Source organism: Salmo trutta, chromosome 15 (assembly GCF_901001165.1).
Source record: "Salmo trutta chromosome 15, fSalTru1.1, whole genome shotgun sequence".
Taxonomy (NCBI): Eukaryota; Metazoa; Chordata; class Actinopteri; order Salmoniformes; family Salmonidae; genus Salmo; species Salmo trutta.
The window spans coordinates 51500729-51526964 of NC_042971.1; the positions used below are offsets into that span (position 1 = coordinate 51500729).

At 44.5% G+C, this 26236-nt stretch overlaps 2 protein-coding genes across 4 annotated transcripts in view; one reads left to right on the top strand and one right to left on the bottom strand.

Moving 5' to 3' along the window:
- LOC115149286 (N-alpha-acetyltransferase 25, NatB auxiliary subunit) overlaps positions 1 to 7561 on the top strand; it is a 39774-nt gene extending 32213 nt beyond the window's left edge. For all 3 annotated transcript variants that reach the window (XM_029692009.1, XM_029692010.1, XM_029692011.1), the window contains 3 exons: positions 424 to 534; positions 639 to 788; positions 923 to 7561. In XM_029692009.1, the coding sequence (XP_029547869.1) occupies positions 424 to 534; positions 639 to 788; positions 923 to 1045 (384 nt within the window). In that variant the 3' untranslated portion in view covers positions 1046 to 7561. The remainder of the gene's footprint in view (positions 1 to 423; positions 535 to 638; positions 789 to 922) is intronic.
- LOC115149288 (phosphatidylinositol transfer protein beta isoform) overlaps positions 4273 to 26236 on the bottom strand; it is a 41372-nt gene continuing 19408 nt past the window's right edge. Inside the window, exons 3-11 of the mRNA XM_029692012.1 lie at positions 23008 to 23153; positions 20961 to 21052; positions 20295 to 20302; positions 16814 to 16972; positions 9121 to 9198; positions 8808 to 8918; positions 8239 to 8361; positions 7880 to 7964; positions 4273 to 7162 (exon numbers count right to left, since the gene is read on the bottom strand). Of these exons, the coding sequence (XP_029547872.1) occupies positions 7917 to 7964; positions 8239 to 8361; positions 8808 to 8918; positions 9121 to 9198; positions 16814 to 16972; positions 20295 to 20302; positions 20961 to 21052; positions 23008 to 23153 (765 nt within the window). The 3' untranslated portion in view covers positions 4273 to 7162; positions 7880 to 7916. The remainder of the gene's footprint in view (positions 7163 to 7879; positions 7965 to 8238; positions 8362 to 8807; positions 8919 to 9120; positions 9199 to 16813; positions 16973 to 20294; positions 20303 to 20960; positions 21053 to 23007; positions 23154 to 26236) is intronic.

Below are 26236 nucleotides of genomic sequence, written 5' to 3' on the forward strand. Positions count from 1 at the left end.
GTGTGTGTGTGTGTAATACATGGTGATGTCTCCTGGTCAGACTGTGTGTGTGTGTGTGTAATACATGGTGATGTCTCCTGGTCAGACTGTGTGTGTGTGTGTGTAATACATGGTGATGTCTCCTGGTCAGACTGTGTGTGTAATACATGGTGATGTCTCCTGGTCAGACTGTGTGTGTGTGTGTAATACATGGTGATGTCTCCTGGTCAGACTGTGTGTGTAATACATGGTGATGTCTCCTGGTCAGACTGTGTGTGTGTGTGTGTAATACATGGTGATGTCTCCTGGTCAGACTGTGTGTGTGTGTGTAATACATGGTGATGTCTCCTGGTCAGACTGTGTGTGTGTGTGTAATACATGGTGATGTCTCCTGGTCAGACTGTGTGTGTGTGTGTGTAATACATGGTGATGTCTCCTGGTCAGACTGTGTGTGTGGTGCTGTGGGTGGCCAGTTACTCTGCCAGCGTCCTGCGACCGCTCAAGTCCAGCCTACAGAAGAAGAGGAAGAAGAAAAAGGACAGCAGCACAGCCATGGTACACACTCACTACCGCCTCATCCTCCCCTTGTCCGCATACAACCCTTCTGACACCATCCCCATTCGCCAATAACTCTTAGCCCCCTTCCTCTGTCCCTGTAGCCAGTGGTGCTGAGTGGCTTCCAGGAGTGGACAGGCAGCCTGCAGGGCGTTGTGACCCAGGCTCTGGATCACGTGAAGGGGCAGGAGGCCAGCCTAACGGCCCTCAAACTAGCAGCACTCACCCTGGTGGTGGGACAAGCCCAGACACAGGTTGGTAGGTCTGGGTGTATGATTACTGATTTTGTTTCTTTAATTCAAAGCATGGTTCTTTCTCTTCTTACTCTCCCCCTTTCCTTACATCTTTGTCTGTCTCCCTATCTGTACCTCTACCCTCTTTCTCCCAGGAGGAGTGTGGATTCACCAGAGCAGCCATGGACAAGGTTCAGAATAGTTATCTTGGCTCGCTGCAGGAGCTGGGAGATCTTCTGAGGAAGAGAGCTGATTCGCTGAAGAGCCTCAAGTTCTGACCAGCAATCACCATCACCCTTCAATCAATATTGTCATACCTAACTATCACTATTATACCTCATCTAACTGCCCCCCCCCCCCACACAGAGCCTTCTCCCCCTGCTCCTCTCAAAGGAGGTGTTGCCTGCCACCAACAGTCTCACTTCATCCCCTTCCCTTCCCTCTCCACATATCCCTCACTCTGGGTGTCACTTTATATAACACAGGACTCCCTTTCTCACCGTGAGAACCATCACTGCTCTCTGTCAGCAAGGAACCACAGATATTTCCGGTTTATGTGATAATGTCAGAGAAGCTCCTCAAACATACGAAATAAGCAATTTTAGACCTACTGTAATAAATGATTGTACATAGTCCGCAGATGACAGATCAACTACCACAGCAACAACTCCTTGACTGAACGTCAATGAAATGAGAACTAAGCAACGTTTTCCCCTTGTTTTTTCCCGGCTTGTGTTGCTTCCATGGTGACATGAGAATATCTGCTCCTCGCTCCCCGAGCCTGACCTGGCAGCCCAAACAGGTACACTGTTGTCAGTGACACTCTTCTGCTCGTAAGAACAAATGGTGCTTAACTTACTGTATGAAAATGAGGACAGCTGAACAAAGAGGGTTCTTGGCGTATTGTACACGCAAGGAAAGCTGAACGCAGCCCCAACTCTGAAAACCTTCTGAATTGTTTGTTTCAGAAGTGCACAACTCCAGTGCTGATTTTAGGCAGCAACCTGGGAAACGAGTTGTCTGCACTCCTCTCTGGGCAACCAGTGACTTAATAGGTCAGTTTAGAACAGACAAGTATACTACAACGTAGGATCAAGGAGTTAGCCAGTTAACTTGTATACTACAACGTAGGATCAAGGAGTTAGCCAGTTAACTTGTATACTACAACGTAGGATCAAGGAGTTAGCCAGCTAACTTGTATACTACAACGTAGGATCAAGGAGTTAGCCAGTTAACTTGTATACTACAACGTAGGATCAAGGAGTTAGCCAGTTAACTTGTATACTACAACGTAGGATCAAGGAGTTAGCCAGCTAACTTGTATACTACAACGTAGGATCAAGGAGTTAGCCAGTTAACTTGTATACTACAACGTAGGATCAAGGAGTTAGCCAGTTAACTTGTATACTACAACGTAGGATCAAGGAGTTAGCCAGCTAACTTGTATACTACAACGTAGGATCAAGGAGTTAGCCAGTTAACTTGTATACTACAACGTAGGATCAAGGAGTTAGCCAGTTAACTTGTATACTACAACGTAGGATCAAGGAGTTAGCCAGCTAACTTGTATACTACAACGTAGGATCAAGGAGTTAGCCAGCTAACTTGCATACTACAACGTAGGATCAAGGAGTTAGCCAGCTAACTTGTATACTACAACGTAGGATCAAGGAGTTAGCCAGCTAACTTGTATACTACAACGTAGGATCAAGGAGTTAGCCAGCTAACTGGCCTAAATATTGATATTTTTTAAAGATGAGCTTGGTCTAATTGACTCAACCAAAACCGCAGATGTTTAGCTTTCTTAATGAACCTGGAAATCAAGTTATTTCTGGTTATCAAAGTTAGCTGGCTGACTCATTGAACCATACCCCTCTGGGGAGACTGGACACTAGTTCACCCTGCTCCCCACCAGTCCATGCCTTTCAATCCCAAACTCCCCCTTTGTTTTCTTTTCATCTCCAGTTTTTGTTTGAAACCCCCTCTGTAGTTATTGGAAAGCAAAAAAAAGCAATCACAGGAATACCTGAATCTGAAAATACATACAGTATACTGTAAGTAATGTATTTGCATTCTATGTCGGTGCAAATTATATGTAGCTTGCCTGGTTTAGTTAAATGACCACAGTGGATGGTTTGTTTTAACACTGTAGGAGAGGAAACCAGACAGTTATACAACCTGTTTGTTCAGAGGTGCTAGTGTTAAATGCTGTGGAAACAGTTCTCTCTGACAATGGCTGAAACCCAAAGTTAAGATATCTAAATGTGAAGGAGACAACCAACGTGTCTGATTTGCAATGAAGATGGGAAATGTTTTTGAAAGTCCTTCATTGTCTCTTCAGGTTGCATCTCCCGCAATTCATTTCACTAACCGAAACGCTCAATGGCAGTGTTCGAGAGCATCAAACCTACTGACTGATCTACAAATATGACTCATTATTAGATCAGTCACAGTTTACCAATGATATATTGCGGTTTTGATCTTCTCTAACATGGCGGTTGTGTCTTAAACCCCACCCTATGTATAACTAAATACCAAAAACGTGGCTCTGGCATTTGACCTGCTAGCTACAGATAGACCTAAACCATGCAGCGAGAGGAGACGTATCAGGGTCACGCTCTAAAATAATGTATTTCTAACTGGAGGCAAACTAAGGGCTCTATTCAGTCTATCACCGACATTTTAAAGGCCATGTTCCCGAGTTAGTGCATTTCCACATAACATCTTTGGGGCGATGAAACAACGGAGGGAATGGGCGAGGGAGCTTGGACATGGCTGGATCAAATTTGGGGAAAGCTGAATTTTATGCAATTCTGTGATCTCGCAACGCTATTAACCAATTAAAGCTCACTATAGCTTCCAGCCCCTATTGGATTGGCAGTTGATACCTAGCCTGCTAGCTAGCAACCACATGAGGGCGAAGCTAATGTTATCCAAATGATTCCGTTATGTGGAAATCTTTTAGCGGAGACTGCAAACGATGGTCAAAAAAATAACGCATGTCGGCTTAATCGGAACTGACCTTAATCTGTAACGCTACAGCGATATTGAATAGAGCCCTAAACTAGTAGACATGTTTACAGGCGGGGGCACTGAGACTGACAACGGTCTCTATATGCTTTGGTATATTTTGGGTTGTAGGTTTAGTTTATCATTTTTAAACAAGACGTGGACGACAGGGCAGGAACGTTGAACAGTTTGACCCCCCAAACCCATGGACCCTCTCTAGAGGCTGTCAGTGGACTCATTTTGAGGTGCTGAGAACGAAGTGGTCGACAATCTGGAGTGCCATCAATTTATACCCATTCTCTCTTTTGCTAGAAAATGGAAAACAAAAACACTGGAATGTCATTTTTAAATATATATATATAAAATGAACAAATAAGTTTGTCTTGAATCAATGTTTGTCTCTGAAAATACCGAGTAGGCTATTAACTGTATATTCAATAGTAGATGAACCACAATCCAATGTGATGTCAAATCAATAGCACAGCGCTGGGTGGAGTTTTGTGTTAAATTTTAATAGATATTCTGTTATTGTCTAGACCTTGCCACAGCTCAGAAGCTGTGAAAAACAGAAAACAAAAATATTAACATTTTACATTCACTACTAATTTCACCTCATGATCAGAAAATATACATTTATATGCATTGTTAATATTTTTTTCTTTCAAATGAAATGTATTTTGCAAGTGCTTAGGCATGATGACCATACAGATACAATGGACTCTGAGGGCCAGTGTTTCTCAATCCATTCCTGGGGGGTGCACCGTTTGTTCCAGCTCATCACTAACACACCTGATTAAAGTAATCAGTGGCTTGGCGAAAACTAGTTGAATCAGTGTTGGGCTGGAATGAAAAGGGCACCTCTGGGGACCCCCAGGACTGAGTTAAGCGATATTCCATTAGGCCTTTCTAACCCTGGCTCACATCACTGGTACTTCTAGAAAGACTGATCATCACCTGCGACAGTTATTGGTCACATTGGCTGCATCTACACAGGCAGCCCAATTCATCTTTTGACCAGCCAGATAAGAGCTGATGGGATGTGGAGGGGAAACAAAGATCAATTGGGCTGCCTGTGTGGCTGCAGCTGTTCGACCCAACAGGAACGGCTAAAATCTAAAAAACAAAACATCCCAAAAAATAGAAACACAATGGACAAAAGAAAAAAAATACAACTTATCCGTTTCACATTTTAACAGTATCTCACTCCAAAGCTTCATGATCCTGGAGATCAAAATGTAAAACAATATAACGGGAATAAACTATCAATTCAGTTAGTTTAAGTAGAGATACTTCATCAAATATCCTTATCTGTTAATGCTGCAGCAGGTAGCTACATGGTTGTGCTGATGGAGAATGTGTGACTATCCGCACAAAAATATTTTCTTTGCATACTAAGACATGCATTATCCCATAGACACACTACATTCACAGGGGTAATAACTACAGTATGGCTGAAAGCAGAACATTTTACCTAAGTCACAGCTCTAGGAACATTACTTTCTCCTAACCTTAGCCATTAGCAGGGGAAAAGCTAACCTGTCAGAGCAGTGTCTGGACTGCCCACTGATCTGACAAACTTTCCAAGTGTAATACAACCTATTCTAAACCTCAACACCCCATCTACTATATATTGCTGTCAAAAGTAGTGCACTACATATAGGGAACAGGGTGCCATTTGAGCCAGCTCCCTACTATATATAATTACAGTACTGGAGATAGGTCATCTAGAACAGGGTTTTCCCCAAACACGGTCCTGCCCCCCACCAGGGGGCCCTGGGAAAGAGTTTGGGAAACACTCCTCTGGAGTAGACCTGACCATGTTTTATAACCGTGAATATGAAATAAGAGGACAGTAGTAGAACTAGCCTGGTAGTCCCACAGGACAGCTAGAGACAGTAGTAGAACTAGCCTGGTAGTCCCACAGGACAGCTAGAGACAGTAGTAGAACTAGCCTGGTAGTCCCACAGGACAGCTAGAGACAGTAGTAGAACTAGCCTGGTAGTCCCACAGGACAGCTAGAGACAGTAGTAGAACTAGCCTGGTAGTCCCACAGGACAGCTAGAGACAGTAGTAGAACTAGCCTGGTAGTCCCACAGGACAGCTAGAGACAGTAGTAGAACTAGCCTGGTTGTCCCACAGGACAGCTAGAGACAGTAGTAGAACTAGCCTGGTTGTCCCACAGGACAGCTAGAGACAGTAGTAGAACTAGGCTGGTTGTCCCACAGGACAGCTAGAGACATCAGTCACAGGGACGATGTATTTCTGTCCCTCGTAACAGTGCAGCAGACCTGGGTGTCTATCAAATACTTTAAGTATTTAAACGCCACCAAATTCTAGCCCTGAAGTCATTAGCGACGTGACTACAGGTAAGCGGAAAGCAAAAGGAGGGTTTAATTCCATCTATTCTCCATCATCCGAGTAGAATGACACCTGAACTACAGGTACAAGCGACAGCTGATCTAGCAGCTCTGAAATGTATGAACTCAGCCAACACTCTTGGGGCAAACGATGGAGGAAATGTTTAAAACCATAACACATTAAAAAGGAACACACACCAGATCAAAGGACAGCAATGCAACAAAAAACAGCAACAAAATCAGTCAGAGGGCAGGAATCGTATACATGTATGTCAAACCACTCAACCATGTTCTACCAGAGATGGCAACAGGCCTGGACAGGGTCAAATCAAAAAACTAAAACCATCCCCCAGCCACCTGTCAGAGACGGACAGGGGTTGAAGTGCTAAATCGACTTCCCAAATGGCACCCTATTCAGACCCGGCCCTCTGGCCAGAAGTAGTGCACCATATGGAATAGGGTGCCATTTTGCCACTTATTTCAAGTCTGCAGACCACTACACCTCGGATAAGGGTTTATACAGATCTTAGTCTCGAGGGAGGAGACCGAAACAAGGATGAAGCCAACTAGACATGAGATACAGTATCCAACAGGGAACAAAATACATAAAACAAAAACAAAATTGGTCCAATAAGTGATCCTATTCCAATTTAGGGGGAAATTATAACATTCTAGTCTGATTAAAAGGCTTGGCTTTGGGTGTCTGGATACAAATGAAGCCTGTCTCATAATTAACAATTATAGTTACAGGCAATTTAAATGTACTTTCTATGCAAATCGTTTTTTCCCTTCATTTGTTTTTTAAATGCATAACTGCTTTTGTTTTTCTACGTGAATAGGTGGTGTGTAATTGGGGGTTGGTACACTACTATTGACCAATCAGGACAAACCCCTCTATGAATCATGGGAGACAGGATGTAGAGCAGCTGACTTCCTCTTCTTGGTGACATCATCATGGAAGGGTTTGGTTGGTCGACCTCACTGCTCGTGAGCCGCACTCATGCCTCGAACCTGACCTGAACTACGCAGCTGGCGGAGGAAGGACGGAGAAAGTAAACAGATTATAGTCACAGTCACACAGTGAAGGACAAAATGTGTGTCTGTAGGAGAGGAGTGAACATATTCTTTCTTTGCATCAAATGGCCATTGCCTGGTACATATAATGTAGCAACAGCTAAACTTACATTGTGAACTAATGGCCAATGTTTAGTTAATGAAATAGAGAATAATGTTTCCCCTTTACTAGCAGTCACATCACAACAATCCTCTTTCCACATGACAGATAATTCCATCTGTAGGCAACATGATACATGCAGAAAGATGGCAGAGCAACAGGGTAGGAGCGCTGCCCCAACACCTGGAACCACACATATACACACAATTAAACAGATCACACCATGTTAATAAGACAGCAAGTGGACAAAAAAAGGTTTCAAAGAGGTAAGGAAGATAAGAAGTCATGCAGCAGGAGCAGAACTGCAGAGAGACAGGATGCAGACGTGATGGAAAGAACAAACGGAATGAGAGCGCCACATGCAGGTAGAGCTCCAAAACCACCATAGACGAACGACAGACTGAACCAAAAGCAGATTGTTTCATTAGACAGGCAACATGCAGCTGGAAAAAGGGAGAAAAACGTGATGAGCAACAAACTAATGGGGGGGATAGAGAGAGATGAGAGCAGGTACAGGATGAGTCTCCGACACCACGATGATGTCATTTCCTGTGTCCTGTTGGGGAACTTACTCAGCCTGTCTCTGACCTTTGACCTACAGGGGCGGGGTTACTCTTCCGTTGCCGAGGTTCCTCTAACGGTGCCCTTCTCACGCATCTAAAGGCAGCAGAGTAGAACTGTCAGCTGGACCAATCAGAGAGCTTCATAGGAGGGTCAAAGGTTAAGGCCATAGGGGTTAGTGAGGGTCACAGTCAGTCCTAGATAGGTGATTTGTTTATTGTGGTCCTTGATCCCTCAATGCCTCTGGAATCATGTGTTAGTGACCTTTTCATCCTCATCAACTGTCCCTATCTACGCACCACAAAAACAATCTTTAAGGCACAAGTCTAAAACCTAGGAAAAAATGGCAGACATTAATTGTGTGTGTTACCTCTTCCAGCTCTTTCTTGGTCTCTTCCTCCATTCGTCGGATGTCTGCCATGGTCAGCTCCACCCAGTTGTCAATCCAACAGAACAACTGGCGATGGAAGTTAGTGAAAATACGCTTCTCTTGCTGAAGGAGGGAAGATGGTGGAGAGGGAGGGGGAGGAGAGAGGTGGAGAGGGAAGGGGAGGAGAGAGGTGGAGAGGGAAGGGGAGGAGAGAGGTGGAGAGGGAAGGGGAGGAGAGAGGTAGAGAGGGAAGGGGAGGAGAGAGGTGGAGAGGGAAGGGGAGGAGAGAGGTGGAGAGGGAAGGGGAGGTGGAGAGGGAAGGGGAGGAGAGAGGTGGAGAGGGAAGGGGAGGTGGAGAGGGAAGGGGAGGAGAGAGGTGGAGAGGGAAGGGGAGGAGAGAGGTGGAGAGGGAAGGGGAGGAGAGAGGTGGAGAGGGAAGGGGAGGAGAGAGGTGGAGAGGGAATGAATGGAGAGACCAGAGAACAATAATATTAGGTATCAGTCTGTTTTCTCCTTAGGGGCCCTAAATGTGAAAAGGATAAAGTGAGAAAGAGATGCAAGTATTGTACCTTCTGGATAAAGTTCTCTACTTTGGTCTGCAGGCCCCACCACTTGAACTTGACAGTGACCAGTTTGTAGGCACACATCTTAGGACAGTCCGTCTTGTTCATCAGATCGTTCTGTCATAGGAGAAACACAGGAGGGATGAGGCCAAATGTATTTTTATTTTCTACAATGTTGATTTTGGGGCATTAACCTCCAGCACCTCAAAAGAGAGAAGGATGGTAGTGTGTGTGTTATCCCTCTTCTAATGAGGTCAATATGAATAACTATCACAGACAAGACGGGATATATATGGTGACAGTAGGTCAAATCCTGTACCTTCCATTCAGGTGAGAGCGGTCCTCTGCCTGTCTTTGTAGATTTGAACAGCGCAGGATCCTCCTCTGCTTTATAATCCTGGAGTAAAAAACAAAACATACCTTACACAACGACAACCTGCTCTTTCCATAACATAGACTGACCAGGTGAAAGCTATGATCCCTTATTGACGTCACCTGTTAAATCCACTTCAATCAGTGTAGATGAAGGGGAGGAGACAGGTTGAAGAAGGATAGTGAATGTGTGCCATTCAGAGGGTGAATGGGCAAGACAAAAGATTTAAGCCTCTTTAAACAGGGTATGGTAGTAGGTGCCAGGTGCACTGGTTTGTGTCAAGAACTGCAATGCTGCTTGGTTTTTCACGCTCAACAGTTTCCCGTGGGTATCAAGGATGGGTGGTGGACCAAAGGACATCCAGCCAACTTGACAACTGTGGGAAGCGTTGCAGTCAGTATGGGCAGCGTCCCTGTGGAATGTTTTTGGCACCTTGTATGCTATGCCCTGACAAATTGAGGCTGTTCTGAGCGCAAAGGGGGTGTTACAACTCAATATTTGGAAGGCATTCTAATGTTTTGTACACTCAGCATATATACACATTACAACCCATTATATTCATGTAGGATAGAAAATGCATTACACATGCATACTGACCAGGGTTTCCGTTAGCCGGTAATTTCCAGATTTTGGCAGATAAAATAAATGGAAAGTCAAATATAATTGTAGCCGGCCAAATTGTCCGGGGCTGCCGTTCTGCTGAGGAGAGAGCGAAAGCAAGACAGGAGCCTTGGCCTAGGCTATTATTGATTGCGAAGATTAAGGCCTTTTTCATTGAAGTAAACCGAAAGTTGGAGAGTATGCCTACAGTGAAAAGCCTACAAGGCAGAGCTCAAGACTACAACTATATTGGTCGCATCAGTGCAGGCTGCACTCATTCACCTCATTAAAAACATCCTCTTTTTTAAGAGGCTAAAACCATGATTTGGTCAAACAGTAAAGTACATTATCCTCATGAATCCTGTACTGAAAGTGTTTGACTGCCTGCCCCTGTTTGGCTGGGGCCTGCAGCTGTGTCGAGCGAGCCACTCTCGCTCTCTCCTTTTCTGGGGGGGAGAAAGAGAACTGTTTTCCAATTGTATAACATTTTAAAATACGATTGCTTGGAAAACAGCTATCCTGTTGTCACAGATGGAGAGACGATGTGCTCAGCTTTCACACTCTTCACATACGCTGCTGCTACTCTCTCATATGAATAGAAAGATATATACTGAAGATCTCGTACAACGCTGTGTACTACTCCCTTCACAGAACAGTGCAAACTGGCTCTAACCAGAATAGAAAGAGGAGTGGGAGGCCCCGGTGCAGGACTGAGCAAGAGGACAAGTGCATTAGAGTGTCTAGTTTGAGAAACAGATGCCTCACAAGTCCTCAACTGGCAACTTCATTAAACAGTACCTGCAAAACACCAGTCTCAACGTCAACAGTGAAGAGACTGGCCTTCTATGCAGAGTTGCAAAGAAAAAGCCATATCTCAGACTGGCCAATAAAAATAAAAGATTAAGATTGGCAAAAGAACACAGACACTGGACAGAGGAACTCTGCCAAGAAGGCCAGCATCCCGGAGTCGCCTCTTCACTGTTGACGTTGAGACTGGTGTTTTGCAGGTACTGTTTAATGAAGTTGCCAGTTGAGGACTTGTGAGGCATCTGTTTCTCAAACTAGACACTCTAATGCACTTGTCCTCTTGCTCAGTCCTGCACCGGGGCCTCCCACTCCTCTTTCTATTCTGGTTAGAGCCAGTTTGCACTGTTCTGTGAAGGGAGTAGTACACAGCGTTGTACGAGATCTTCAGTTTCTTGGCAATTTCTCGCACTGGAAAAGCCTTAATTTCTCAGAACAAGAATAGATTGATGAGTTTCAGAACAAAGTTATTTGTTTCTGGCCATTTTGAGCCTGTAATCGAACTCCCAAATGCTGATGCTCCAGATAATCAAATAGACTAAAGAAGGACAGTTTTATTGCTTCTTTAGTCAGCACACAGTTTTAAGCTGTGTTAACATAATTACAAAAGGGTTTTCTAATGATCAATTAGCCGTTTATGATAAACTTGGATTAGCTAACACAACGTGCCATTGGAACACAGGAGTGAAGGCTGCTGATAATGGGCCTCTGCACGACCGATGTAGATATTCCATTAAAAATCTGCCGTTTCCAGCTACATTTACAACATTAACAATGTCTACACTGTATTTCAGATCAATTTGATGTTATTTTAAATGGACCAAAAAAATTTGATTTTCTTTCAAAAACAAGGACATTTCTAAGTGACTCCTAACTTTGAACAGTAGTGTACACAAAAGTATGTGGACACCCCTTCAAATTAGTGGATTTAGCTATTTCAGCCACACCAGTTGCTGACCGGTGTATAAAATCGAGCACACAGCCATGCAATCTCCATAGACAAACATTGGCAGTAGAATGGCTTTACTGAAGTGCTCGGTGACTTTCAAAGTGGCACCGTCATAGGATTCCACCTTTCCAACAAGTCAGTACTTCAAATTTCTGCCCTGCTAGAGCTGCCCCGGTCAACTGTAAATGCTGTTATTGTGAAGTGAAAACGTCTAGGAGCAACAGCAGCTCAGCTGCAAAGTGGTAGGCTACACAAGCTCACAGAACGGGACCGCCGAGTGCTGAAGCACATAGCTCGTAAAAATCGTCTGTCCTCGGTTGGAACACTCAGTACCGAGTTCCAAACTGCCTCTGGAAGCAACGTCAGCACAAGAACTGTTCGTCGAGAGCTTCATGAAATGGGTTTCCATGGCCGAGCAGCTGCCTAAGATCACACACAAGCCTAAGATCACCATGCGCAATGCCAAGTTTCGGCTGGAGCGGTGTAAAGCCTGCCGCCATTGGACTCAGTGGAAACGCGTTCTCTGGAGTGATTAATCACACGTCACCATCTAGCAGTCTGCCGGCCGAATCTGGGTTTGGCAGATGCCAGTAGACCTCTACCTGCCCAAATGCATAGTGCCAACTGTAAAGTTTGGTGGTGGAGGAGGAATAATGTTCTTGGGCTGTTTTTCATGGTTTAGGCTAGGCCCCTTAGTTCCAGTGAAGGGAAACCTTAACACTACAGCTTCTAATTTTGTGGCAATAGTTTGGGGAAGGCCCTTTCCTGTTTCAGCATGACAATGCGCCCATGCACAAAGTGAGGTGCATACAGAAATGGTTTGTCAAGATCAGTGTGGAAGAACTTGACTGTCCTGCACAGAGCCCTGACCTTAAGCCCATCAAACACCTTTGGGATGAATTGGAACACTGACTGCGATCCAGGCCTTATCACCCAACATCAGTGCCCAACCTCACTAATGCTCTTGTGGCCGAGTGGAAGCAAGTCCCCGCAGCAATGTTCCAACATCTAGTGGAAAGCCTTCCCAGAAGAGTGGAGGCTGTTATAGCAGCAAAAGGGACCAACTCCATATTAATGCCCATGATTTTGGAATGAGATGTTTGACGAGCAGGTGTCCACATACTATTTGGTAATGTAGTGTACATAAAAGGAAGAAAAGCTTAGCCCCAGAGAGATAGAAATATGCCTGCGGTATGCTACGACACCGACATTCATTTCTTTATACTTGTCAGATTGGCTACTCAAATACACTTTTATTGGTCACATGTGCCAAATACTTTTCAACTGCTACACCTGTTGTAAGAAAAATATCTGCTAAATAAAAAAAGGAAATAGCCTCATTATTGTTGGATTAAAAATTGTGTTACTATGTACAAGGAGTACCAGTACTGAATTAATGTGCATGGGTATGAGGTAGCGGAGCTAATACAGAATGCCCAGGGCCTTCAGAAAGTATTCACACCCCTCGACTTTTCCCACATTTTGTTGTGTTACAGCCTGAGTTTAAAATGTATTAAATTGAAAAAAGAAAATTACTGGCCTACAAACAATATCCCATAAAGTGGAATTATGTTTTTGAAATTGTTACAAATTACAAAAAAATTAAAAGCTCAAATGTCTTGAGCCAATAAGTATTTAAGCCCTTTGTTATGGCATTAATATAGGCCTATTTAGTGCTCAAATCTCCGACAGCTGAACCGTGAGTTGGACAATTATTGTTTTAGGAAAGTAAAAAAACGAAATAGGCTAGAAAATGTTGCATATGCTACAGATCAAAACAAGGAATAGTGTTTCTGTAATTAGTTATAGGCTGTTTTTAAGGACATGTAAAATGAGGCTCATTTAGCCAATATCCCTTGTTTATTGATGGCGCTGACTGTGAGTGGATGGCTTAATGGGTACGCACCCAATGCATATGGATGACTGATACATTTCTCAAATGTCCAATAAATAAAATCTCAAGGTCACTTGTCCGGCGCAAAATTTTCCTAATAGAAACCCTGATACTGACAACAATATATATACACAGTACAGTCCTATTATAGTCCTGCAGGAGAGAACACACACACAGGGAAACTAATGACATGGAGTTGTATATATACTAATGTTCATTGAGTTAATAGTATCTGGAATGAAGCCGCTCCATATTTCTTGATTTTCATATATTGTGTGTAGAATCAGAAGAGTGGATGATATGACGCTCTGGGGAACAGAGATCAACGCCATGCCCTTATGATGCAGGAAAGCTATTGGAGCAGCATGATGGCAGGCGCACACACAACCACACACAGGCTCTCCCCTTGTTCCTATTTGTATCCATCAGACCTGTGTGTGTTTTCCTGCAGCAGATGGCCCCTCAGATTAAGGCGTGGCCCTACCACTGATCCACTCATGTTATTAGAGTACAGGAGCCACTGCACTGTAGTCCTGGTACAGTACCGGCTGAGTGGTCAGTCAGTATTGTACATGAGACAAACACTACAGACACTACAGCCTGACTACAGACAGAGAAGAGCATGGTTTTTCAGCTCCAGTGCTTGGGGACACCCATCCATTTTGTTCTAGTCATTGGCTGCGGTCCAAACACTTAAAAAGACACACCCTCGTCCACAAAACCTCACCTTATGCCCTTGGGGGAATCCCCGTCGCCATCTTGGAGGGTGGTCCAAATGATTAGCCAAGCAAGGGAAGTTTGCAACGTAAGCCCCTCAGCCCTCGTTTTTAGTCGGCTTTGCGAGTGTACAATTATGTTCACTCCGGGCCTGAAACTCCCCATAATTCAATTTGCGACGATTGTACATCCGCTAAGAAAAGTCAGCAAAAACTTAAAAACAACATCAATGGAGAAGTCAACATACAAGCGTCAGAAAAACCAAATGCAATAAGGTCTAAATTTTGCTACTACGTAAAAAGTAATTATGTTTTTGTTTGGTTATCTTTTGGAAATTGTAGAAATAAAACATTTTCCTTCTTCAGAAGTTCCAGCTAGGCAGGCTAACGTTAGTTAGCTAATTAATTTGCTAGCTATCATACAGTAGGCAGGCTAACGTTAGTTAGCTAATTCATTTACTAGCCATCATACAGTGGGCAGGCTAACGTAAGTTAGCTAATTCATTTGCTAGCTATCATACAATAGGCCTATATTAATAATGATATATTTAATATAAGTAGACATGCACTCATAATTTACTGTAGCGCATATAAGCACCCACAATCTACCGGTGGCTTAAAACACAATCATCACAGGATGATCGAGTGACGAATTTCCGGCCAAGGGTGGTCCATTTAAAAATCATTCCTTCCTCCCTCACCCTGCAAGTGTATACTCGTCAGACGTCATGGTACGTCATCAGAAGTGTCCACTTCATTTGAGGGCTGATGGGATAGGGTGTGTCTTTAAGGTGTTCGAACCGCAGCTATTGATGTACTGAATCAGATGTGAGTGCTGTGCACCAACAGAGGGCAGCTCTCTGAAAGACCCACCGCTCGAGTTTTGGTCAGTCAGGGAAATAAAAGTGCTGAAACATGTTGGCTCACTATTTAAAAAGAAGATGGAGAACTAGCTATAAGATGAAAAATACTGGAGTTTTGGCGCAGGTACAGCCTACTAGTGCTAGCTAACTCTAGGTAGAGTAAACATTATTTTTTTTTAAATGTACAAATCAATACTTTGAGTCAAATATCGATTGGCCCAAAAATGATATTGCGATATGTAACTGTATCCATCACTACTACACAGGGACGAGTCTACTAGCAGAAATCTCCTGATCTACGCTAATTAAGCTGTTACGTTAGGTCCTGTACAATATGGCACATCAGCAGTATGTCAGTAAGGTGATGTATAGATCAGAGTTTCTACACAGTGCCTTGCGCAGGCCGATCCTCTGGCGGACAGGAATGGACTGCCAGGCATTCCTAGTCAACAGCAGCAGACACAGGGCTAGGAATGACGCTAGACTAGGAATGACACTAGGCTAGGAATGACACTAGGCTAGGAATGACACTAGGCTAGGAATGACACTAGGCTAGGAATGACACTAGGCTAGGAATGACACTAGACTAGGAATGACACTAGACTAGGAATGACACTAGACTAGGAATGACACTAGACTAGGAATGACACTAGGCTAGGAATGACGCTAGGCTAGGAATGACGCTAGGCTAGGAATGACACTAGACTAGGAATGACACTAGACTAGGAATGACACTAGACTAGGAATGACACTAGACTAGGAATGACACTAGGCTAGGAATGACGCTAGACTAGGAATGACACTAGGCTAGGAATGACACTAGGCTAGGAATGACACTAGACTAGGAATGACACTAGACTAGGAATGACACTAGACTAGGAATAACACTAGGCTAGGAATGACACTAGACTAGGAATGACACTAGACTAGGAATGACACTAGACTAGGAATGACACTAGACTGGCAGTAATCTTTTGTGGACAGAAGCACGTAACACAAACGTTAGAGGAGCAGACTGTGCGACTAACAAGGAACTTTGTTTCGGTGCTGAAAATCTCCCCCCTGTTAGGCTGCGTTTCATTTGATTTTTTATGGTTGTTTGATCACGGGGGAGACACTAGTAATGTCTGCAGTTTTAGGGTTGGCTATTTGTTTCCAGTGTATTAGTCTATAAATAAATGTCTTTGCCAAAATTTGTCATCTCTCCCATGTCTTATTCGACTAGTAGTTGTTCTGAAATGTTCATTGCTTGCCTACATTTTACTCCCTCCTCTGTTTAATATAACACATGCATTATTAATTTTGGTTGCCTATCCTGACGTGAAGTTTGTTCTATAGAAACTATTTGACTCTGATGTGTGCCACAAAGTACGACTCTAGCCACAAAATTAAGGAAATTAGAGGGGGGGTTCAGCAAGGCCATTTTCTTGCCTGCCGAAATTCCACCCCCACCCCTTCTATCTTGGGACGACAAGGCCTGACACTTCAGAATAATTTTGCTAGCTCATGTTAACCAGTAGTTGTGCCACAGAAAGTATTTGACTCTAGCCACAAAATTAAGGAAATTAGAGGGGGGGGGGGGGGGGGGTTCGGCAGGCAAGAAAATAGCCTTGCCGAACCCCCCCTTCTAATTTCCTTCATCAAGAGCCATCTTGATGTCACTGATCTAACATGGCTGAGTGGTTAAAAACTCACTGCTTTAGCCAATACAGTGATGTCAGGTCTGATGCGCAATAGAGGAATGATCCATTTATTCAAATAGTGTTCCACGTATTCAACTAGTGTGTGTGTGTGTGTGTGTACGTCCACTCACCCCATGGGCCACCACATCTTTGTCTGCAATGTCGATGGGAATCACCTCCACTGTCTTCCACGTAGGACCATCCAAGTCATGCACGTTTTCTAGAGTTCCCATGTCAGGTTTGTGCCACGTCTCAATCTTTATCAGGAAGTCATCTTTCATATACTCGTTCTGGAGGGAGAGGAGAAAAGAAAAGTAAGCAAAGAAAGAAAAGGAGACAAATCAAATCTCTGTCCATGTTTTAATCTAGTCTGGCAAAGCATAAATTAATCCTTGCTGATGTGGGTCGGGATGGCGGCCATGTTGGGTGTACCATTCCAAATGTTTGATAAGTTGATTCTATGGATTCTGTGGTGGGAAGGAAACTATTTCCAAGAAGGCTTTAGTGTTCACTTCCTCTATATATACTGCTCAAAAAAATAAAGGGAACACTTAAACAACACATCCTAGATCTGAATGAAAGAAATAATCTTATTAAATACTTTTTTTCTTTACATAGTTGAATGTGCTGACAACAAAATCACACAAAAATAATCAATGGAAATCCAATTTATCAACCCATGGAGGTCTGGATTTGGAGTCACACTCAAAATTAAAGTGGAAAACCACACTACAGGCTGATCCAACTTTGATGTAATGTCCTTAAAACAAGTCAAAATGAGGCTCAGTAGTGTATGTGGCCTCCACGTGACTGTATGACCTCCCTACAACGCCTGGGCATGCTCCTGATGAGGTGGCGGATGGTCTCCTGAGGGATCTCCTCCCAGACCTGGACTAAAGAATCCTCCAACTTCTGGACAGTCTGTGATGCAACGTGGCGTTGGTGGATGGAGCGAGACATGATGTCCCAGATGTGCTCAATTGGATTCAAGTCTGGGGAACGGGCGGGCCAGTCCATAGCATCAATGCCTTCCTCTTGCAGGAACTGCTGACACACTCCAGCCACATGAGGTCTAGCATTGTCTTGCATTAGGAGGAACCCAGGGCCAACCGCACCAGCATATGGTCTTACAAGGGGTCTGAGGATCTCATCTCGGTACCTAATGGCAGTCAGGCTACCTCTGGCGAGCACATGGAGGGCTGTGCGGCCCCCCAAAGAAATGCCACCCCACACCATGACTGACCCACCGCCAAACCGGTCATGCTGGAGGATGTTGCAGGCAGCAGAACGTTCTCCACGGCGTCTCCAGACTCTGTCACGTCTGTCACGTGCTCAGTGTGAACCTGCTTTCATCTGTGAAGAGCACAGGGCGCCAGTGGCGAATTTGCCAATCTTGGTGTTCTGTGGCAAATGCCAAACGTCCTGCACGGTGTTGGGCTGTAAGCACAACCCCCACCTGTGGACGTCGGGCCCTCATACCACCCTCATGGAGTCTGTTTCTGACCGTTTGAGCAGACACATGCACATTTGTGGCCTGCTGGAGGTCATTTTGCAGGGCTCTGGCAGTGCTCCTCCTGCTCCTCCTTGCACAAAGGCGGAGGTAGCGGTCCTGCTGCTGGGTTGTTGCCCTCCTACGGCCTCCTCCACGTCTCCTGATGTACTGGCCTGTCTCCTGATAGCGCCTCCATGCTCTGGACACTACGCTGACAGACACAGCAAACCTTCTTGCCACAGCTCGCATTGATGTGCCATTCTGGATGAGCTGCACTACCTGAGTCACTTGTGTGGGTTGTAGACTCCGTCTCATGCTACCACTAGAGTGAAAGCACCGCCAGCATTCAAAGTGACCAAAACATCAGCCAGGAAGCATAGGAACTGAGAAGTGGTCTGTGGTCCCCACCTGCAGAACCACTCCTTTATTTGGGGTGTCTTGCTAATTGCCTATAATTTCCACCTGTTGTCTATTCCATTTGCACAACAGCATGTGAAATGTATTGTCAATCAGTGTTGCTTCCTAAGTGGACAGTTTGATTTCACAGAAGTGTGATTGACTTGGAGTTACATTGTGTTGTTTAAGTGTTCCCTTTATTTTTTTGAGCAGTGTAGTAGCCTTAAAATGTCAGCCAACTGCAAGCTTGAGAATGCCTTGCATGGAGAACCAATGGGAACCTCATACTGAGAAAGCCTTGCATGGAGAACCAATGGGAATCTCATACTGAGAAAGCCTTGCATGGAGAACCAATGGGAATCTCATACTGAGAAAGCCTTGCATGGAGAACCAATGGGAATCTCATACTGAGAAAGCTTTGCATGGAGAACCAATGGGAATCTCATACTGAGAAAGCCTTGCATGGAGAACCAATGGGAATCTCATACTGAGAAAGCCTTGCATGCTGAACCAATGGGAATCTCATACTGAGAAAGCCTTGCAGGGAGAACCAATGGGAATCTCATACTGAGAAAGCCTTGCATGGAGAACCAATGGGAATCTCATACTGAGAAAGCATTGCATGGAGTCCTGGGAGGCCTAAGGCCTATTTAAACCCCACAGCTAAGCTAATTAACTGATTATCTGGGCTTGTGGGTGCAAAATGGTTTTGTTACAGTCTAATGCTACAGTATGTTGTTGAATAGTACTAGTCACTGGTAATTTTCCACACCTGTCCAGTAAACTCTTTGTACAGAGAAGTGATTTATTACTGGCTCATCTTTCAGGCACTAAAAACCTAGCTAGGCAGAAATCTAGTTTCCCCTGGTTTGGCTTTAAAGATCCTACCACTCCTCTATCTTAAGACATATAGGCTGTGAGAACTGGTTAGAACCTGTTCTCATTCGTATGATTTTTCTATGGAAGTGGAACCAATTACCCCTTATCTCTTTTGTAAGCTCGCCTCCCCCTTGGAGGGGTAGGTAAGCAGTTCATTGTGTAAGTTAAGTATATAAAGACTGATTGTAAAATCTTTGAGATCCTCTGTGGTATATCCTGAGAATTCCTTTCCGTATGTCCTGAAGGTTACTCTCCGGGTTCATCCTGAGAGTGGTCTTCCTTGCAATTGCTTGAATAAACCTCTTATTGCTGATAGATGACTTCTGCCTAATTCCTCAAACAAGTTTTCCCTCAACAGGCTGAAACGGCACGGCTGGTTAGTGCACTACTTCACTCTGCCTAGCTAACTGTGGTGTGATAGCATTAGCAACATAGCTAGCTACACAACGCCACCACGCTATAAGTCACTAATGGGATTGAGTGTCTCAAATACATTCCCACAACAAACCTAGCCCACACAGACCATAGCTGGGAGAATATGGGAAAGGGAGATAACCTAGTCAGTTGCACAAGAATGCATTTCAACCAAAATGTGTCTTCCGCATTTAACTCAACCCCTCTGAATCAGAGAGGTGAGGGGGGGCTGCTTTAACCAACGTCATTGGCGCCCGTGGAGCAGTTGTTGGGGATTAACTGCCTTGCTCAAGGGCAGAAGAGCAGACTTTCCCACCTTGCCGGCTCAGGGATTTGAACCAGCGACCTTTCAGTTACTGGCCCAACGCTCTTAACCGCTAGGCTACCCACCCCAGTGTGCATGTGTTTGTGTCAGTTCACTCACTACTCACCGTTATAACTGCCGCAGATGGAGAAAACAAGCAACAGAAGAAAAAAGGAAACTGATTATTTCATTGAAAGTAAACTGTGACAAATTACAATGTAGGCCAGTACCTTGCCAGAAGATGCCGACCCTACCGTTATGCTTGTTAACACTGAGCACAATCATGGTTATATTAAGACACATTTGAACCCGACGTGAGATATGGGACAGAAAATGTACCTCAATGCAGGGATCGGATATGCCACTGTACTCCAAATTGTACCTTTATCCACACTGCTACGTCGAGAAGATTGAAATACTGCTATCATTTTGTAATGGCAGTGTCGGCCAATCAGCTCCTTTGTACAATGCGACCTGCCATTCCGTAATGGCTGCTGTGGGTACCGCTAGCTAGCATGAGGATGGAAAAAAAGGCAGTTTTTGTTCTTGATGGAGCAGTGTGGATAAAGGTAACATTTGGAGTACAGTGGCATATCCCATCCCTGCATTGAGGTACGTTTTCCGTCCCATATCTAGCGCCGGCTCCAGTGTCTTAATGGAACCATGATTGCGTTCCGACCCCAGTGCAGCTGATTGTAAACCAACGTAACAGTAGGGTCAGTATCTTCTTGCAAGCCAGTCCCAATCAGAGATGGGCTCAATTGAGTGTTTAAACTAGAGTTCTGGTACTCACCGGTGCGACAGTATGGGTAGGCATTCCAGGCTTTTTCATGGAAGACTAACGCTCCCTCTGGTGCAATATACCTCAACCAGCCTGGGACTTTACTGCAAGGAAAGAGAGACAGGAGTCAATCAGCTGAATGTGTATGGCTGCATTTACACAGGCAGTCCAACTCAGATCTTTTGACCAATCAGATCAGCTCTTTAGCCAATAATTGACCCTTGGCTAAGCCCCACCCCTTTTGTTGTCGTCACTACCACTACTATATTTTCCCGGGAAGCTCAATTCCCCATTCAAAATTCTTGAGAAAACCCATCACAATGACCTCAAACTGTATTTCTAATACACAATAAAAATTAAGCAGACTACCCCATGCTAATCAGGAGACTCTCGGGTATGTTGTAGTGGACTGTCATTACAATTGCTTCACGGGAACTTGGTAAAATGTATTTTTAGCAGGCCTCCCAAGTGGGGCAGTGGTCTAAGGCACTGCATCGCAGTGCTAGCTGTGCCACTAGAGATTCTGGGTTCGTGCCCAGGCTCTGTCTCAGCTGGCCGCGCCAGGGAGACCCATGAGGCGGCGCACAATTGGCCCAGCGTCATCAGGGTTAGGGGAGGGTTTGGCCGGCAGGGATGTCCTTGTCCCATCGCGCACTAGCGACTCCTGTGGCGGGCCGGGCACAGTGCACGCTGACACGGTCGCCAGGTGTACGGTGTTTCCTCTGACACATTGGTGCGGCTGGCGTCCGGGTTAAGTGGGCATTGTGTCAAGAAGCAGTGCGGCTTGGTTGGGTTGTGTTGCAGCGATGAGACAAGACTGCAACTACCAATTAGATACCACGAAGTTGGGGGAGAAAAATAATAAAAATGTACTTTAGTGCGGCGAGCCACTGGATGGCTTGGAATGCGCTGTCAGCAAGCAGTCAAAGTTACTAACCACTTTTGGAGCCAACTAGTGCTCTCATCGTATCCTGACAGCAGATGACATCATTCGGAAAGTATTCAGACCCCTTCCCATTTTGCTAGGTTACAGAGTTATTCAAAACATTTTTTGTATATAATTTGTATATAATTCCCTCCCTACACACAATACTACATAATGACAAAGCGAAAACAGGTTTTTAGAAAGTTTGAGTCTCATAGCAAAGTGTCTGAATACTTATGTAAATAAAGTATTTCCGTCAAAAAATTCTAAGCACATTTTTGCTTTGTCATTATGTGTAGATTGATGAAGGAAAAAATAATTTAATACATTTTAGAATTAGGATGTAATGTAACAAAATGTGGAAAAAGTCAAGGGGTCTGAATACCTTCCGAATGCACTGTACATTTGGAGAAAACAAGATATATTAACTGGCTAGCTAGCTAGCTAGCTAATGTTAGCAATGTTTGCAATGATGGTCAATGAGACAGAGCTTGATAACAAAGAAACAAATGCATAATTCCGGATTCAAAAAATTCCATCAGGCTCTGCATTTCATGACTCACAGTCGCAAGTACCCCTGCTGCACTGTTAAATTATTTAGCCATTTAAACAATGCTTTTTTTAAATGAAAATTCAGTTTTTGCCATTGTCCTCATTGGTTTACATGCATTTGAAACAAGAGCTTATCTGAGGAGAGGGGACTCAAGATTGTTTAGCGACCAAGCGATTGGTTGGCCACAATTCTGGGGCGGGCCTTAGCGAAGGGTCAATTAGGCAAAACGCAGCCTAACTGCAGGGTTTCCCAAACTCGGTCCTGGGGCCAACCGTGGGTGCACGTTTTGGTTTTTGCCCTAACACTACATAGCTGATTCAAATAACCAACTCATCATCAAGCTTTCATTATTTGAATTTGAATCAATCTTAGGCGGCAGACGTATGTCCCGTGTGGCTCAGTTGGTAGAGCATGGTGTTTGCAACGCCAGGGTTGTGGGTTCGATTCCCACGGGGGACCAGTATGGGGAAAAAAATGTATGAAATGTATGCATTCACAACTGTAAGTTGCTCTGGATAAAAGCGTCTGCTAAATGACTAAAATGTATGTAAATGTATGTTTGTGTGCATGTACTACTGTACCTCTTCAGATGGTAAACTTTATGTGTGTACTGTCCCTTCTCTCCCTCTTCCTCATAGGGTTCATTTATCAGCACCTCAATGCCTTCTCCTCCCCCCGTCTCATTCTTACTGGCCTCTGCTACAGTGAACAGCTGACCAACTTGGTACTGCAACACAGAAAAAGAGAGCACAGAGAAACCTGTCACATAATATATACAGTGAAAAAGTATGTGAACCCTTTGGAATTACCTGGATTTCTGCACAAATTGGTCATCAAATTTGATCTGATCACAACAATGGGCAAACATAGTGTGCTTAAACTAATAACACACAAATACATGTATTTTTCTTGTCTATACTGAATACATAATTTTAAACATTCACAGAGTAGGTTGGAAAAAGTACAGTTGAAGCCAGAAGTTTACATACACTTAGGGTGGAGTTATTAAAACTCGTTTTTCAACCACTCCACACATTTCTTGTTAACAAACTATAGTTTTAGCAAGTCAGTTAGGACATCTACTTTGTGCATGACAAGTAATTTTTCCAACAGTTGTTTACAGACAGATTATTTCACGTAATTCACTGTATCACAATTCCAGTGGGACAGAAGTTTACATACACTAAGTTGACTGTGCCTTCAAACAGCTTGGAAAATTACAGAAAATGATGTCATGGCTTTAGAAGCTTCTGATAAATGATGAGAATTAGCCTGAGTCAATTGGAGGTGTACCTGTGGATGTATACTGCTCAAAAAAATAAAGGGAACACAAACAACACATCCTAGATCTGAATGAAAGAAATCATATTATTAAATACTTTTTTCTTTACATAGTTGAATGTGCTAACAACAAAATCACACAAAAATAATCAATGGAAATCCAATTTATCAACCCATGGAGGTCTGGATTTGGAGTCACACTCAAAATTAAAGTGGAAAACCACACTACAGGCTGATCCAACTTTGATGTAATGTCCTTAAAACAAGTCAAAATGAGGCTCAGTAGTGTGTGTGGCCTCCACGTGCCTGTATGACCTCCCTACAACGCCTGGGCATGCTCCTGATGAGGTGGCGGATGGTCTCCTGAGGGATCTCCTCCAAGACCTGGACTAAAGCATCCGCCAACTACTGGACAGTCTATGGTGCAACGTGGCGTTGGTGGATGGAGCGAGACATGATGTCCCAGATGTGCTCAATTGGATTCAGGTCTGGGGAACGGGCGGGCCAGTCCATAGCATCAATGCCTTCCTCTTGCAGGAACTGCTGACACACTCCAGCCACATGAGGTCTAGCATTGTCTTGCATTAGGAGGAACCCAGGGCCAACCGCACCAGCATATGGTCTCACAAGGGGTCTGAGGATCTCATCTCGGTACCTAGTGGCAGTCAGGCTACCTCTGGCGAGCACATGGAGGGCTGTGCGGACCCCCAAAGAAATGCCACCCCACACCATGACTGACCCACCGCCAAACCGGTCATGCTGGAGGATGTTGCAGAACGTTCTCCACGGCGTCTCCAGACTCTGTCACGTGCTCAGTGTGAACCTGCTTTCATCTGTGAAGAGCACAGGGCGCCAGTGGCGCATTTGCCAATTTTGGTGTTCTCTGGCAAATGCCAAACGTTCTGCACAGTGTTGGGCTGTAAGCACAACCCCCACCTGTGGACGTCGGGCCCTCATACCACCCTCATGGAGTCTGTTTCTGACCATTTGAGCAGACACATGCACATTTGTGGCCTGCTGGAGGTCATTTTGCAGGGCTCTGGCAGTGCTTCTCCTGCTCCTCCTTGCACAAAGGCGGAGGTAGCGGTCCTGCTGCTGGGTTGTTGCCCTCCTACGGCCTCCTCCACGTCTCCTGATGTACTGGCCTGTCTCCTGGTAGCGCCTCCATGCTCTGGACACTACGTTGACAGACACAGCAAACCTTCTTGCCACAGCTCGCATTGATGTGCCATCCTGGATGAGCTGCACTACCTGAGCCACTTGTGTGGGTTGTAGACTGTCTCATGCTACCACTAGAGTGAAAGCACCACCAGCATTCAAAAGTGACCAAAACATCAGCCAGGAAGCATAGGAACTGAGAAGTGGTCTGTGGTCACCACCTGCAGAACCACTCCTTTATTGGGGGTGTCTTGCTAATTGCCTATAATTTCCACCTGTTGTCTATTCCATTTGCACAACAGCATGTGAAATGTATTGTCAATCAGTGTTGCTTCCTAAGTGGACAGTTTGATTTCACAGAAGTGTGATTGACTTGGAGTTACATTGTGTTGTTTAAGTGTTCCCTTTATTTTTTTGAGCAGTGTATTTCAAGGCCTACCTTCAAACTCAGTGCCTCTTTGCTTGACATCATGGGAAAATCCAAAGAAATCAGCCAAGACTTCAGAAAAAAAAAGAATTGTAGACCTCCACATGTCTGGTTCATCCTTGGGAGCAATATCTAAACGCCTGAAGGTGCCACGTTCATTTGTACAAACAATAGTACACAAGTATAAACACCATGGGACCACGCAGCTGTCATACCGTTCAGGAAGGAGACGCGTTCTGTCTCCTAGAGATGAACGTACTTTAGTGCGAAAAGTGCGAATCAATCCCAGAACAACAGCAAAGGACCTTGTGAAGATGCTGGAAGAAACGGGTACAAAAGTATCCACAGTAAAACGAGTCCTATATCAATATAACCTGAAAGGCCGCTCAGCAAGGAAGGGGGATGCTTGCAAGCCGAAGAACACCATCCCAACCGTGAAGCACGAGGGTGGCAGCATCATGTTGTGGGGGTGCTTTGCTGCAGGAGGGACTGGTCCACTTCACAAAATAGATGGCATCATGAGGCAGAAAAATTATGTGAATATATTGAAAATGGACAATGACCCCAAGCATGCTTCCAAAGTTGTGGCAAAATGGCTTAAGGACAACAAAGTCAAGGTATTGGAGTGGCCATCACAAAGCCCTGACCTCAATCCTATAGAACATTTGTGGGCAGAACAGAAGAAGCGTGTGCAAGCAAAGAGGCCTACAAACCTGACTCAGTTACACAAGCTCTGTCAGGAGGAATGGGCCAAAATTCACCCAACTTATTGTGGGAAGCTTGTGGAAGGCTACCCGAAACGTTTCACCCAAGTTAAACAGTTTAAAGGAAATGCTACCAAATACTAACTGAGTGTATGTAAACTTCTGACCCACTGGGAATGTGATGAATGAAATAAAAGCTGAAATAAATCACTCTACTATTATTCTGACATTTCACATTCT